Source organism: Symphalangus syndactylus, chromosome X, assembly GCF_028878055.3.
Source record: "Symphalangus syndactylus isolate Jambi chromosome X, NHGRI_mSymSyn1-v2.1_pri, whole genome shotgun sequence".
Taxonomy (NCBI): Eukaryota; Metazoa; Chordata; class Mammalia; order Primates; family Hylobatidae; genus Symphalangus; species Symphalangus syndactylus.
The window spans coordinates 84919727-84936666 of record NC_072447.2 but is presented as its reverse complement, the minus strand read 5'-3'; the positions used below and the strand labels follow the sequence as shown (position 1 = coordinate 84936666).

General features: G+C 42.4%; 1 protein-coding gene across 3 annotated transcripts in view; it reads right to left on the bottom strand.

The window, feature by feature from the left end:
• PGK1 (phosphoglycerate kinase 1) overlaps window positions 1-16940 on the bottom strand; it is a 24754-nt gene extending 7814 nt beyond the window's left edge. Inside the window, exons 1-6 of one of the 3 annotated variants that reach the window (XM_055269513.2) lie at window positions 16116-16940; window positions 10605-10655; window positions 6640-6795; window positions 6379-6523; window positions 3112-3215; window positions 2358-2477 (exon numbers count right to left, since the gene is read on the bottom strand). In XM_055269513.2, coding sequence (XP_055125488.2) covers window positions 2358-2477; window positions 3112-3215; window positions 6379-6523; window positions 6640-6795; window positions 10605-10655; window positions 16116-16312 — 773 coding nt within the window. In that variant the 5' untranslated portion in view covers window positions 16313-16940. The remainder of the gene's footprint in view (window positions 1-2357; window positions 2478-3111; window positions 3216-6378; window positions 6524-6639; window positions 6796-10604; window positions 10656-16115) is intronic. The other 2 variants (XM_055269514.2, XM_063634696.1) reach the window with 2 other exon arrangements.

Below are 16940 nucleotides of genomic sequence, written 5' to 3'. Positions count from 1 at the left end.
GCATGGTGATGCATGCCTGTAGTCCCAGCTACTCAGGAGGCTGAGGTGGGAGGATCGCTTAAGCCTGGAAGGTCGAAGCTGCAGTGAGCTGTGATCATGCCACCGCACTTCAGCCTGGGCAGCAGAGTGAGACCCTGTATCAGAAAAAAAAAAAATATCTATATATAGATCTAGATCTATATATATAGATATATCTATGTATCTAAAATATCTATATATAGATCTATATCTATCTAAAATATCTATATACAGATCTATACACACACACACATATATATACACATATTTATTTCACTTGTATTCACTTTGTCAGGAATATATACATATGTGTGATTGTGTGTGTATATATATATGTGTGTGTGTGTGTGTGTATACATTCCTGACAAAACAGAGTTAGGACATAAACAAGATTAGCAAAAATGTCAATTAACTGTTGAAACAGGGTAATGGATACCTGGGAGTTTACTATACTATTCTCTCAACTTCTGTACATATGAGTGTTTCTTACAATAAAGTTTGTTTAATAAAATATAAAAGTTTTCCCAAAAACTGTTAATGGCCTAGGGAAACTACACTGCAAGAAAGGTGGCAAAAAAATCTCACATCCAATTCCCCGTAACAGCTATTTCAGTCTGAACCTAAAAACCTAACCATAAGGTGGCACTAGGTGGCACTCACTCCCATATTCCAGGTCTACAGAAAGTTGGAGAACAAAGCCCAGGAATATATACCTTTTTCAAAGAACAAAACACAATAACCTGTATATACCTGAGTTATTTTTAAGACTCTGAAACTGGGCTCATAAAGCCTAGAGAGCAACTGTATTAGCCCATGTTTACAATGCTATAAAGGACTACCTGAGACTTGGTAATTTATAAAGAAAGGTTTAATTGACTCACACTTCCACATGGCTGGAGAGGCCTCAGGAAATTTACAATCATGGCGGAAGGCAAAGGGGAAGCAAGTCACATCTTACGTGGTGGCAAGACAGAGGCGAGCCAGGGTGGAACTGCCAAACAACACTATCACAAGAACAGTATGGGGGGAACCGCCCCCATGATCCAATCACCAGGTCCCTCCCACAACACGTGGGGATTGTAATTCGAGATGATATTTGGGTAGAGACACAGAGCCAAACAGTATAAGCAACTATGCTACCTGAAATTGACACCCAACTCCAGAGTCAATTTTCATCAGCACACTTTCATCACCACACCAAGTCACAGGAAATTCTTATCCAAGCAGTGCTGGCTCTCCCTACTTTATCACCTAAAATTTATCCTCCTCTCAACTCTCAATTCTGAAATTTCTATTTTTAACTAAGCCATTGGAAAATCATTGTCTACTTGCTGCCTTTCCCTATAGGAGAAAAGATAAAATACGTATGTAATCTGGAGAAATGAGGTCTAAATTATATATTAAACACATATGAAGAGGTTTTCATAGTTATACCCTGCCAGGTTATATGTACGTAAAAGGCTCAAGCACTTCAAAATTGCTAAATGAGCACCTATGGTGGATCTTTCCCATTCTTCCCTGCAGAGCCATCTTCTATCCTTCTCTACCCTGTTGCATCACAGGAGGAGGACCTGCATGGACTACATCAAGGAGCTTTCTTACGCTCTGGCTTCCATTTGAGTTTCAGCCAAATTGAGCGTGGGAGGGGGTGCAGCAGCAGGAGACTGAAAGGAGATCAGAATATTTATTGCCCTGGCTCCCCCTCCCAACCAGATCTCGTGTCCTTTGACCAAAGGCTACAGTTCCTATCAGATAGCTCTCTCCACATCAACTTTCCTCTCTGAATTCTGATAACCATTCCCCTCCCTTTGTCCCTTCAGGCATAGAGATGGTGATGCCTGTTGGTAGCCCCAAATTACTGTACTGTCCCTTTGCAGTTTCCCTGAACCCTACCCACACCTCTGTATGTAGTTCGTTCGTTTATTTATTTATTTTCAAACGGTCTTGCTCTGTCACCCAGGCTGGAGTGCAGTGGCATGATCACAGTGCACTGCAGCCTCTACCTCCCAGGCTCAAGTGATCCTCCCACCTCAGCCTCTCTGGTAGCTGGGACCACAGGTGCATACCACCACCACCCAGCTAATTTTTTTTGTAGACATGGGATCTCACTTTGTTGTCTGGGCCCATCTCAAACTCCTGGGCTCAAACAATCTTCCTGCCTGGGCCCTCCCAAAGTGCTGGGATTACAGGTGTGAGCCACCATGCCCAGCCTGTAGTTCCTTTATTAAATTATCCTCAGTTACCCAGTGTGACTGAGCTATATGACAATAAACCACCCAAGTTATGGCCTACTACCAGGCAAACAATACTTAAAGCATGATCTTAAAGAGTTCTCATACCCGCCCAGGATGGCCAGGAAGGGTCGCTCTGGGCTCTCCAAGGCCTTTGCAAAGTAGTTCAGCTCCTTCTTCATCAAAAACCCACCAGCCTTCTGTGGCAGATTGACTCCTACCATGGAGCTAGAAAAGATCAAAGACATTCAAATTCTAGTCAATCCCTATCATTCCTCCTAGTCCTAGAGGCCAGCTCCTTATCAATAAAATATTTCTACTTCTGGACTGCAAGAAATCATGGTTTTCATCTCTACATTGCAACAAAAAACACTTAGGTACAAGATAAGATTTTTAACTAATAGTGCAAGGTCAAGGGGAAAGAGTAAAAAAGTAATGAACTTAGGTAGAATTTAAGATACCCAGTTAACACTCTTCAGCAGGCCAAAGGGCAAATCACAGTAAGTAATTGGCCGGTTGATGACAGCAGAAGAGGATTCCTCAATTTGCTTCCTACTGACAGCATGAGAGTCTGATCTTGTAACGTTCATACAAGGATAACTCTGTACAAAATATCTAAGGTAAGAAAGAGCAACCTCTTCCTGAAACTCCACAAAAAGCCCTACAATTACCAACATTTTTTTACCTTTATTTCCTCTTTGGATGAGAGCTACTCAACAAAAGCCATAGTGGCAGTTCCAATTAGAGAAGCTGAAAGGATTACAGTATAACACAAAACTCTCCAAAAACAACCCAGAGCTTGGGCTACTCAAGTAAATAGGAATACTGTTCTCAGTGTGGTAGTCTACAAGGTTATTGGTACCTGTGGGCTCTGTGGGCAGTGCCAAAAGCATCATTGACATAGACATCCCCTAGCTTGGAAAGTGAAGCTCGGAAAGCTTCTATTTTGGCTGGCTCGGCTTTAACCTATAGAGAAAAACAAAAACAGAAAACGTGATGGCTCCAAAGACAACTATAAAAGCATTTCATATACCAAGAGTCCTCTTGAAAATCTCTAAAGACCCTGAGTAGGCGGGACAGCGATTTTTTACAACCAGCAGTAGGATGTGTTCTTTCTTCCAAATATTCCAGGTACTTTGGTCATTTCTGCATGTTTCTGCTCTCCCTTAACTTTCCTCAAATTGCAAACCTAATATTCCTGAACGATGGCTTTACCTCTAATCACATGAAGTTAACCACACCCCACTAGCCTCTCACCAGTCTTCAGCTCAAGGTTCTGATTATCCTTCCCTCTCCTTGACTCTGTTCCTCATTTTAAACATTCTCCTTGTGATAGTATCATACTTGACTCAAGCTGCTGGCTCCCAAGGCCTTTCTGCGAAGTGGAAGGGGCTCTCACACATATTCCTCATAAAAGCAACAAGGGCGAGCTGGGACAGAGAAGGCAGATGGAAACATGACAACAGAAAAGAACCTCAGAAACACTTCACATTGACAAAGAGGTATTTCATGACCTTCTCTGGAAGCTAGGCATCTGGGAAAACAAGAAATATACTTCTACAAAAAGAGAGGAAGAAAATGTAGAAGTTAAACATAGAGCTTTAAAATGTCAGTTTGCCATCAAGGGATACCCCAAAGGAGACAGAAAGCAAGATGGGAGGATAAGCAAAACAGAGAGTCTCTGGCAGGAGATTAAGCAAAGAGGCACAGGAAGCAAGCCAGATGAAAGGGGACAGGACACAGAAGAGTGCATAGCACAAAGCAGATGTTCATTTTAAGTCACTGCCCACTCCTATGCTCCTATGTATCAAGGAGGTGAAGGGGACTGCCATAAAAAATGGGGCTTTTCCCTAAAGACCCAAAGAATTGCAGAGGCACTAATGCTAAAATTGAAGATTGTGGCACTCCCATAACCTCTCTAGAATAGAATAACATCTGCCACTAGTGATTGGAAGATGACACATGTAGTAATGATAACAATGCTCAAATGTAAGGAGACCTGAGTTCTATGTCCAGCTCTGACACTAATTCATTGTGTCACCTTTGGGAAGTTGCTCTGAAATTTTCCCTTCTATCAAAAAGGCATAATAACCCCTCCGTTTAAGAACTATTTAAGGAGGCCAGGGGCAGTAGCTCACACCTATAATCCCAACACTTTGGGAGGCCAACATGGGAGGATCACTTAAGCCCAGGAGTTCAAGATGAGCCTAGGCAACATAGCAAGACCACGTCTCTACCAAAAAAAAAAAAAAAAGTAAAAGTCAGTTGGGCATGGTGGTATGTGCCTGTAGTCCTAGCTCTCTGCAAGGATGAGGCAGGAGGATCACTTCAGCCCACAAGTTTGAGGCTGCAATGAGTTATGATCATGCCACTGCACTCCACCATGGGCAACAGAACAAGACCCTGTCTCTTTAAAAAGATATTTAAGGAAAAACAGGGTAAATTGAAAGCTCTTCATGAAAAAAGGTGCCATGGAAATAAACAATATCAATCAGAACTCATTTCTCATTTACTGATCTGCAAATAACTAGAAGAAAGAAAAGGCCCTTAAAAGATCAATGTGGGCACTTTGGATAAAGGGAAAATGTTTATGTCCTCATGTCCTCACTTTGTTTTTGTGGTTTTTTTTTTTTTTTTTTTTTTTTGAGACAGAGTCTTGCTCTGTTGCCCAGGCTGGAATGCAGTGGTGCAAACTTGGCTCACTGCAACCTCCACATCCTGGGTTCAAGCAATTCTCCTGCCTCAGCCTCCCGAGTAGCTGGGATTACAGGCACTTGCCACCATGCCTGACTTTTTTGTATTTTTAGTAGAAACAAGGTTTCCCCATGTTGGCCAGGCTGGTCTCGAACTCCTGACTTCGTAATCCACCCACCTCGGCCTCCCAAAGTGCTGGGATTACAGGCATGAGGCACCGCGCCCAGCCTCACTGGTTTTTTAATCCATTTTGAACTTGGGACCGACTCCTGAACCAGGTATTAAAAGCCATTAGATAGTGAATGTCAAGTCAATTAACTAAAAAAGTCATAGACTACATGGCCGGCTCATCATTTCCTAAATAAAAAGTTTTGCTTCAATTTGCCCTTTGCCTCCTGCCACTTCTAAGCCCTAGAGTTCATGCATCATGAGTTCCAGTTTAAAAGGACACCAAATTTTAGGTCAGCATTTGACTCCTAATACTGTAGCAAGACCATGCCAAAAGCAGGATAAGGCAAGACCAGCACCTTTGGTGCTAAAAAAAGAAACTGCTTGAAAGCAGGCACTCCCAATGACCTTAAGAAATGTGAGAAGCCAAAGGGGACTGAGATACTAGACTCAGAGCATCTTGTTCTCTGAGATACTAAAGACAAGAATAGCGGAAAGTACTAAAAAATGCCTTCAGCTTCCTTTCTAGCCAATGGGCAAATTCAAAATCATCTGCAAAGAGCCAGTTTTATCATTGAATATTTGAATTCTGGTTGTCAGTTCACAGTAATCTGTTTGGTGAGTTATCTACGGCTGCTTTTGCACAACATCAGCAGAGATGAGTAGTTCCAACAGAGACTATATGTAGATGGAAGTGACTGCACAACACAGAAAGCCTAAAATATTATCTGGCCATTTATAGAAAAAGTTTGCTGATCGAATGGGCTGAGCTCTAAAGACCACCAACAGCACCACTGCCTCTAACTTTAATCATATGACTGCCTTTCAGAAACTTGTTTTTTTTTTTAGACTTAGTTTCTTTATGAAGTAAGGTGATACCTGTACCTTTATTTAAAGAGAGATTTAAAGGAACATACTTTACACGTCTTAAGAAAATGCCTTAAATCCAAGGTGACATCATCATGACCATCATATTCACTGAATACTCTTCCACCACAAAGGTGCTCACATATTTTTCAAACATATTTAAACACCACCTGAACACGAAGGAGGGCTTCTGGGATGCTGGTAATATTCTATTCCTTGACCTGGGTTGTGGTTACACAAGTGTGTTTACTTTGAGATGACCCATCAAGCTGTGTCGGCATTGTATACTTCAATAAAAGGTGTCTAAGTTAAAATAAATGAGCTTTCTCTATTCTTCAACCACAGTCTCTTACAGACTCAGGCCCTCACCCCCCAATAATGTCAAAATTACAGGTCCTACCTTGTTCCCAGAAGCATCTTTTCCCTTCCCTTCTTCCTCCACATGAAAGCGGAGGTTCTCCAGCAGGATGACAGACCCAGCAGCTGGGTTGGCACAGGCTTTCTCCACTTCTGGGCCTACACAGTCCTTCAAGAACAGAACATCCCTGAGGAAAGGAAGAGATGAAGACACTTGAGCAGTCTGAAAGCTAACAACCCGTAACAACGTGCTTGACAACCTCCCCCGCCACAAAGTCTACCAGCACCAGAGCCTGGCACTTACTTGCCCAGCAGAGATTTGAGTTCTACAGCAACTGGCTCTAAGGAGTACTTGTCAGGCATAGGGACACCATCAGGCCGGCCTAGGTGGCTCATAAGGACTACCGACTTGGCTCCATTGTCCAAGCAGAATTTGATGCTTGGGACAGCAGCCTTAATCCTGCAACCAAAGAAAGACAACAAACAGAACGAAGTTACTCCTAGAAATTAGTGGGAACTAGTTTATCGGTAACCTCATAAAGCATAAAGCTCCTTTTCTTCTCCAAGTTCCTTCAAATCTACTATCAGTAATTCAATGGTGGTCCTTAGGGGAAGAAGTTAAATGCAATGCAAACCCTCCACCTAGGATTGTACAATCTCATTATGTATCTGCCCCTTTCAGAGACAACAGTTAACATAACAGGCCTGAGGCTACTATCTATAGAAGGACCTGTTTGCAAGATTGGATCCTGGCTGGTATCTGGGAACTTGGCTTTCAAAGTTAACTGACAAGACTGACAAGGGCTATTCGCTCTTCCTAGACTGTCTATACAAACATGGTGATTTATGCTGAATACCTACCCCACTCTAGAAGTCTAGAATTTTTTTTACTTTTCCTTGTTTTTTTTTTTTTTTTGAGACAGGGTCTCACTCTGTCACCCAGCAGGCTGGAGTGGAGAGGCACAATCTCGGCTCACTGCAGCTTCAACCTCAGGTGATCTTCCCACCTCAGCCTCCCAAGTAGCTGGAACTACAGGAATGCACCCATGCCCAGCTAAATTGTATTTTTTGTAGGGGTTTTGCCATGTTGTCCAGGCTGGTCTTGAACTCCTGGGCTCAAGTTATCTGTGGGCCTCAGCCTCCCAAACTGCTGGGAATACAGGTGTGAGCCACCACACCCAGCAAAAGTTTGGAATTTTGGTAGTTGCTAGGCAGAGGATACCTATGTGACCAGTTCCCAATAAAAATCTTGGGATCTGATCTCTAGCATGCTTCTCCAGGCAGAAACATTGCAGATAATTACTGCATTTTTCACTGCTGAAGAAAGGAAAACACTTGATGTGTCCCCTCACGGGAAACTGGAAGCCAATGGATTTCTCTAGACTCCCCCATGTCTTTTCCTCTTCCTAATCTTGTCATGCATTCTTTCACTGTAATAAACTTTAGCCATGATAACAACTCTGAGTCCTAGCAAATCATCATGAGATATGTGGGTGGTCTTGGGGACCCCTGAAAACACTCTTCTTATTTGACTATGGAAAATACATAAAATTCTCAAATCTTGAAACCATCAAAGGAAATTTTGGGAAAAATAAAAAACATGTAGTAACTTTTCTGCACCTATTAATAGATCCTAAGTCACTTTTTTATGTAGGAAAAAATAATTGCACTGTCTAGAGCTTGGTTTCCATAATGTATCATGTTTATTACATTATAAATTAATCAAAAAATTAACTCCCTTTAAATATTTAAAAGTTTTGTTATAAACCTGCTACTAACTTGCCATTTTGCCAGTTTATAAGAAATTAAAATTGATCAAGAAAAGCATTTATTTATTCACCAAATATTTATTGAATGCTTCTTTTGTGCCAGGCATCATTCCAGGTTCTGAGAATGAGACAGAAAACTCTTTTAAAAAGTCTCTGTTCTCATGGAAGTGAAATTCTAATGGAGAGACACAATAAACATTTATGTGTGTGTGTGTATATACATGTAATATATCAGATGGTGAGATACAGAAAAAAACAAACCATTGTCCCCATTTTTGTCCCCCTACTTTTGAGGACAAAAATGACCAGGGAACAACGGTAGAGGAGATTTTTAGATAGGATGGCCAGGGAGAGTCTGATAAGATGACATCTGAGCAAAGAATGGAATGATTAAAAAAGCTGTATTTTTAAAATATGCTATTAATATTTAGTAGATAGAAGAACTCATTTATATCAAATTTAAAAATCTGTATCAGGTACAAAGTTTGTGCAATGGAACCAATTAGTTTTCAGGACTATCCCTTATCAGCAAGTTTTATTATTTCTAATGCTTCATTTTGTTAATCAACTCCATGGATTTCCGGAAATGAAAAGATTTCCAAACATGTTTCTTTACTCTTAAAATACCTTGATATGCATATTTCCAATCGTTTCTGTGTGTTGCACAATAATGAAGATCAAAAGGGATCAGATCTGCCTTACACAAAGACCCTGCCACTATGGTACAGCAGGGATGTGCTTGGCAAAATGACAGGCTCTATTCTGGGACTAATACCTGAAAATGTTCTGGGTCTAGATCTGCACTGTCCAATACGACAGTCATTTAGTCATGTGTGTCTGTTGAGTACTAGATATATAACTAGATCAAACTGAGATGTGCTGTAAGTATAAAAACACATGCCAGATCTTGAAGACTTAGTACCAAAAAAGTTAAATGTCCTTTTCATTTAATTAACACAATTTGGCTGACATTGTATTTCTATTAGATACCACTGGTCTAGATCATTGGAAAGCACCTTGCCAACACAAACCCTTCATTTAAAATTTAAAATAGGCGGAGCACAGTGACTCACGCCTGTATTCCCAGCACTTTGGGAGGCCGAGGTGGGCGGGGTCCAGGAGTTCAAGGCCAGCCTGGGCAAAAGGGCAAAATGCTGTCTCTACAAAAAAAATACGGAAAAAGTAGCCAGGTGTGGTGGCCCACGCCTGTGGTCTCAGCTCCCTGGGAGGCTGAAATGGGAGGATCGCTTGAGCCCAGGAGGCAGAGATTGCAATGAGCCAAGATCGTGCCACTGCACTCCAGCCTGGACGACAGAACGAAGCCCTGTCTCAAAAAAAAAAAAAAAAAAATTAAAAACCTTCTTGATGGATACCCCATTTAACCTGATGTGATTATGTATTGCATGCTTATATCAAAATATCTCATGTAACCCATATATATATATATATAAAATCTACAAAAATTAAAAATTAAAAAAATTAAAAAGTAAAGACAAAAATAAAGACCTTTTACAATCTAGTCAAAAGCAAGAGCAGTACTCTCACTTAAAATTTGTTTCTGAATCTAGGATCCAAGATATTGGAGCAGCTAAACTGACTGAAAATGTACTTTTGAAGTCTTTCCTGTTTTTTTGGAAGCAAAAACAAATGAAAATTCTCAAAAACTGACTTTATCTGAGCCATTTGGAATGGAGGCTTGTAAAACTACATGTAACCTTAGTAACTACTGGTATTTTTACATAGTTCTTCATTTTGCAAGAGAAGCCAAGTAACCTTAAACTTTTATATTCTTTTTGTGTGTTTATATTATAGAGATGGTGTCCTTACTATGTTGGCCAGGCTGTTCTCAAATTACTGGCCTCAAGCAATCCTCCTGCCTCAGCCTTCCAAAGTGCTGGGATTACAGGTGTGAGCCACTGCACCCAGCCAACTTTTATATTCTTTAAAAATGAATAACTCTGCCAGGTGTGGGGGCTCACACCTGTGGTCCCAGTACTTTAGGAAGCCAAGGCAGGAGGATCATTTGAGTCCAGGAGTTTGAGAACAGCCTAGGCAACATAGTCAGACCCCATCTCTACAAAAAAAAATTTTTTTTAATTTAACCAGGTGTAGTGGTGTGCACCTGTTGTCCCAGCTACTCAGGAAGCTGAGGCCAGAGGACTGCTTGAGCCCAGAAGGTTAAGGCTGCAGTGAACCGTGATCACACCACTACACTCAAGTCTGGGTGACACAGTGAGACCCTATCTCAAAAAAAGAAAATGAACTCCAAATTCTTCTAATTTTCAAAAAAACAAGGGGAGGGGAATCACTTTCTTAAGATTTTGCTTATATTTGTATATTCTCATAAATAAGAAAGCAGATCAGATAGTGGGTTGATAGAACCCAAAATCATACGTTTTAAGTTGCTACAGTTCCATAATACAATATGAAAGGAAAAACATTTCATCCTATGTACCTACACACATCTTAAACCCAGCCCAAGGCTTAGCAGGGACCTTACCTCTGGTTGTTTGTTATCTGGTTGTTCTTCATAGGAACATTGAAGTCGACTCTAAAAAAGAAAGATTCAAGACCATGATCAACTTACTGTTCCATCAAAGATTAGGAGATGCACTTTTAATGAACCAGTTAAATAAGTCGGAAATTCAAATCTCATCTTAAAAATAATCAGTGGCATTCAAAGTCAAAATAGTGGTTAGTCATGGGGAGGATGGCGGGAGTGGTGACTGGGATAAGGACACCAGAGTCTTTGGGGTTCTGGTAATGTTCTCTTAACCTCAGTGATCATACAAATGTGCTCATTTTGTGGTAATTCTTTGAACTTGTGATTTGTGCCCTTTTAGGTATGTATTCATACTTTAAAAAGAATTTAAAAAAATAAAACCTAACTTAAATCACAGGAACTAGCCCTGAAGATCTGGGAAGCTAAAGCCAGTTCCACCTAAAAAGATATCTGTCTGGGCCTGGCACGATAGTATCTGGGTAGGAGATGGAGAGGTGAAGAATAATAAGGAATGCGTCTTGATCCTAATTCCCTTGATACTATTTCTGGGTCCTCGTGAAACTAACATGACTCGAGAAAAAAATTAAAATAAAAATAAAACACGCTAAGAGAAAATCATTCTTTTTGGAGAAAGCCTGGGGCCTTCAGACTAGGGGTCCTTCAAGCAATACACACAACATTAAGACAGCCTCTTTCAAAAAGCCTGAGAAGAGAGGGTGGGACATGTGCCCCAGCCCACCTGACAAACAGGCAAATTAGAAGGGAAGTAATCAAGACCACACAAGAAAATAATGTACTGCAGTCTCTCTTACCCAACAGATTACTGTGTTATCATTCTTAAGAACCAATTATTCTGAACTCCGTGGAACCTCAGCCTACTTCAATGTGAATGAAAACAATAATGTATGGCGGCTATTTTTAAGGTTTAAGAGTTGTGCCTGCCATGATCATTTTTAAGTGATTTTTTTCTCATCGGGATAACAGTATCTACCTCGTAGTTACTGAGAGAATTAAGTCAGCAATTTATAAAGTGCTTAGAAGTGTACCTGACACACAGTAAGTGCCATAAAAGTGTTAGTTGTTGTTATATGTTTCTCCAAAATGTAATTCTGTGATTTGACAAGTAAATCAACCACTACTAAAAACAGCTAGCATCACTTGCAAAGGGACTACAGTCAAGTATGACCTAATCAAGAAGACTGCTGCTATCCTTGATTATAAGCCTCCATCTTTTTCCTCCGCCTTTTTAAATACCCCTTCCTCTCTAAGGCTAAGGCAATTACAAACTCCTACAGACATACTGAGGAGACCACCAATTTCCTATATCCACTAGGCCTGAACTCCAATCTACCTCACTGAAGAACAGCCTTTCCAAAGGTAGGTTGAGGAAAAATAATTCTATATTAAAACATGTTTTAAAGTCTTCAAAATTAAAGGCAGTAAGCCTCTGATGAAAGAAATACACTCTACTTTGTTTCAGGCCACTTGATTCTCTGTCTTCTTTAAATATCCTGAACAAGGAGCCTGCCAGCCTTAAAGTACATTCCAAAGAAGAAAGAATATCCCATTACCATGGGTCATTTTCCCCCATGCAACCTCCCAGAAGGCCTATGCTCAAAAGGGTTAATGGCAAAAGGATGGGCACAAGCCACTTCTTGCAGTGCTACTCTCTACCCCCAACCCTTACAGGGAGGAATATCTTTGGGCAGAGACACCTAAGAAACTGTCTCATCTATCCAAGCTGCCATGGTGTCAGCTTACTAATGAATTAGACTTGGTTTATACTCTCTCCTCAATGCCCTCTGGATTACCTCCCCTCATCTCCTACACTCACAACGGCTCTGCTTTTAGCTTCTCCTCTGAGGACTCCAACACAGGAACTGCTCTTGCCTACAGATTCTACTTGTTCCATTTTACATAAAATACGCACAATTTTTTTTTCCGTTTCCTTATAACACTCCTGAGCTTTGCTTCAGGCACAAAGTCAGTTATTACTACATATCCATCAGAACAAAGAATAACTAAAATAGCTGGTAATGAAGCAGAGAAACTGATTACTCACATACTGCTGGTAGAAATGTGAAATGCTGCGGCCACCTTGGAAAACAGTCTGGGGATACCTCAAAAGGACGCGGCCCAGCAATTCCACTCCTAGGTGTTTACCCATGAAAAATAACAGCATATGTCCATACCAAGACTTGTATACAAATGTTCACAGCAGCTTTATTTGTAATAGCCCCAAATCAGAAACAACCCTAATACTCTTCAATGGTAGTTAAACTATGGTACATCCATACCATGGAATACTACTCAGCAATACACAGGTATGAACTTTTGATACATGTGACAATGTAGATAAATTTTGAGGACATTATGCTAAGTGAAAAAAGTTAATCCCAAAAGGTTATATACCATGTGATTCTAGCTGTATAGTATTTTTGAAGTGACAAAATTTTAGAAACAGTGGACAGATCGGTAGTTACCAGGAGTCAGGAAGGGGGGTGGTTATTATTATAAAGGGGTAGCATGAAGGAGATCTTGGTGGTGATCGAATAGTTCTGTATCTTGATTGTGGTGGTGGTTACACAAATCTACGCACGTAATAAAATGGCATAGAACCATACACACTTTATACCAATGTCAATTTCCTACTTTTGAAATTGTTCTAAAATTAGGTAAGATGCATCCATTGGGGGAAAATGGGTTGAACACAAGACCTCTCTAACTTTGTAACCTCCCATGAATCTTTAATTATTTCAAAATAAAACATTAAAAAATATACTGATTTAGCTGGAATAAGAATATCAAGTCTCTATCACCTGAAATCTCAGGTCCCAGGTCCAGTTCCATTAAAAACTCTCAAAGGAACCATGTCCATCAATGCTTCACTGCCCCAAATGGAAAACTGGGATATTGTGGGTGTCTTAGAGACTTTTTCTCTGCTCTCAATTTTTTCCTGTTTCTCTTCCCACTACATCAAAGCAGTTTCTTTACAAGTTACAACAAGTTGGAGAAAACCAGTGAGGTTTAAAAAAACAGGCAGGAGCAAGCAAAAAGGAAGTGCTTTACAAGCAGGCAAAGGATGACTGGCAACCTATGGGAGAAAGAAAGGAAATTACCACAAAAATAAGCAGAAGTGTATTCAAAGAGGCTGTAAAGTCAACCACCGGGGAGTCCTAAAAAACTAAGATGGAACCTGGTAATTAAGAAGTCAGAGGTTTCTGGCTATCCCATGTTCCCTCAACAAATCAATTTCCCTTGGCAATCCAAACCAGTGGACCAGAAGAGTCAGCAAATACCAGAGCTCACTTCTGCAGGACAAAGACGACAAATGAGGCAGCCACTACTCAGGAAGCCCCATTCCGGAAACACTGCCAGCAACCACCACGTTGAAACAAAAAGGAATTGAGCTGACACCACATGGCTGCCTAGGCACCTCCAAAAAAGTAGGCCTACAATGTGACTCTCTGTTCAGAAGAAATACATTAATAATCAGGGAACGATGTAACTTCCTGTCCTCAGCCTAAATAAGTAGAAGGTATCCAGATGACAAGAGAAAGTTCTATTTCAACGTATCCTTGGTCATTGTCTCGAATATTCAGAGGATCTAGTTGATAGCCAAGGAGACCCAGATTCTACTCCCAGCTCTGCCACCAACTTGGTAGTTCAGTAACCCTGAACAGGTCATTTTCCATCAGCAAAACAGGACTAGCCAATCATTTCAAGGCTTTGGGTTAGTGTGTGCTAAATGAAACTTTATTAGGTCCAGAGGGAGAAAAGTTAAGCAGCTCCTCCAATCCCACCCCCAGCTAGCTTCCTCAAGCCAGTTTCCCTAGAGAGAAAGGAAATAAAGCCCAAGACTACAATTATAGGAAGGTTATCAGCATGATGTCCCACTCCTTGTCTTTTAGTTGGTCCATGCATCTGGAAGAATCAGCCTCAAACACAGGGGAGATGCAAGGAACTAATTAAAACCTAAAAGCTAGTTGCATGCCAATGTCCACCTGTCCTGTTTTTTTTACAGGGTCTATCCCCTTTTTTTAGGATTGTATGAGGGCCAGAAAGGGCACTCCTCTAGTACTAACATGGCTGTGATTCCTACTTTGTCCAGATTACAAAGGCCTATGTCATTTGGGGAAATGTGGAAACCAGGCATTTTTCATGGACATAAATTACTGGGTTCTTCTATCTCCATAGCAGGGCAGAGGTTACCTGCAAAGTAATATTGACCAAAGTGAAATTAGAGAGAAAGGGAGAGCTACATGTCCTTTTAGGGTACCCATACAGTTCCCTAACTCAAAGGTCTCCTCATATGTTTAAAGTTAGAGTAAAGGGAGATCTCCTACTGACTTACGTGTCTGTTAATTTCCAACACAAGCCCTCATTTGAACCAGCCCAAATTGGAAAAGGGGCTAGATTACACCAGCACATGCCTACCCATCAATCAACCACTTCCCAAAAAGGTCAAGGTTGCAAAATGCTATCAACAGAAACCTTTATGACCCCTCAAAAACACCACTCTTGGATCCTGTTAAGGTATATGAACAGTCAAGTCCATCAGTTACATACCGACTCATCCTCCTGCACCTTGCTCCTGGCATGCACAAATATACCACACGTGACAAAAAGGATAAATGTAAAAGCTCCACACTATACAAACAATTCTGGCAGATAAGAGACAAGCCGTATTGGCAAGTGACCAGAGATCCACATGCGCAGAGTAAGAGACCCAAAGTGCAGGAGGAACCTTCCCCCACTTTTAAAATTCTACTTTTCTAGCCACACGTGGGGATGAGGTTGGAGGCCAGCAAGTATGAGCAGCCACACCCTGCTCTACCATTACCTAGTATGTCACAATCCTGATGCAAATCCTGTGCGCAAGAGTCCAACGATACCACGCTGCAGGGCAGCAGAGGCCTGTTACATAAGCTCTGCAAGGCCTCCTCCGGTGCGCCCCGCCCTACCCTCCCACCCCAATTCTTTAGTGGCTGGGGGGGGGGGTCTACTCCTGAACAGTTAAATCAACATCCTCTTGGAAAAATATCCTTTTGTGCAGGGACCTGTGAGATGTGGGCCGTTTCTCATTTGGCTGCGACGGTCTAGGAGCGTGGGGGAAGGGAAATTAACAAAATGACCTTTCAAGGTCCCTTCCTTGAAGCCTAGAGATTTGCAGGATAAGCATTAAGTCCCATCTCGCCGACTGGGAGCTGGAGGCAACGGAACTGCATTTCACCAATAGGAAAAAGGACAAAATGGGTCCCAGCGGCAATCTCAGCCCTTCCTCAGTGGGATCCATCCCCGAAGGGTGACTTCGGCTGCTTTCTGGGCTGGGGAAAATGCGGCCAGAAACCACCAAACCCGTGAGCAGCCTCGCCCTCCAAGCGTAGGACCCCTGGGGCCCAGCCAAAAGCTAAAAGCAACTTAGAGCAAACGAGAGAACAGGTCGGCTCCGGCCAAAGAGGTTTGCGACAGAGCACAGAGAGCACGCGGGCAAACGTGCGGAATTACCTCATAACGACCCGCTTCCCTTTAACGTCCAGCTTGTCCAGCGTCAGCTTGTTAGAAAGCGACATTTTGGAAATACAGCTGGGGAGAGAGGTCGGTGATTCGGTCAACGAGGGAGCCGGCTGCCGACGTGCGCTCCGGAGGCTTGCAGAACGCCTAACACCGCGCGGGCAGGAACAGGGGCCACACTGCCGCCCCATACCCCGCCTCCCGCACCGCCCCTTCCCGGCCGCTGCTCCCGGCGCGCCCTGCTGAGCAGCCGCTATTGGCCACAGCCCATCGCGGTCGGCGCGCTGCCATTGCTCCCTGGAGCTGTCCGTCTGCGAGGGTACTAGTGAGACGTGCGGCTTCCGTTTGTCACGTCCGGCACGCCGCGAACCGCAAGGAACCTTCCCGACTTAGGGGCGGAGCGGGAAGCGTCGCCGGGGGGCCCACAAGTGTAGCGGCGAAGATCCTGGTGACCCTGCGAACGGACGTGAAGAATGTGCGAGACCCAAGGTCGGCGCCGCTGCGTTTCCCGGAACCACGCCCAGAGCAGCCGCAGCCCTGCGCAAGCCCAGGACTGCCTTGGAAAAGGCGCCACCCCAACCCCGTGGAATTCCAGGCTGCCCTACCACGATCAGTGCAAATGCCACTTCCTTTTGGAAAATCCTGGTTTCCTAGCTCCCTTCATGGAATTCCGCTTCTTAAGGCTTACTTAATAATAGAGACCTCTCAGAAGTTGGAAAAGGCCCAGGTCCACTCTGGCCCCCACCTTTTTTAAAATAAAAAATGCAATGTAATTTTTCTGGTTATGGCATGATTGATGCTAATGGCAAACACGTGGCA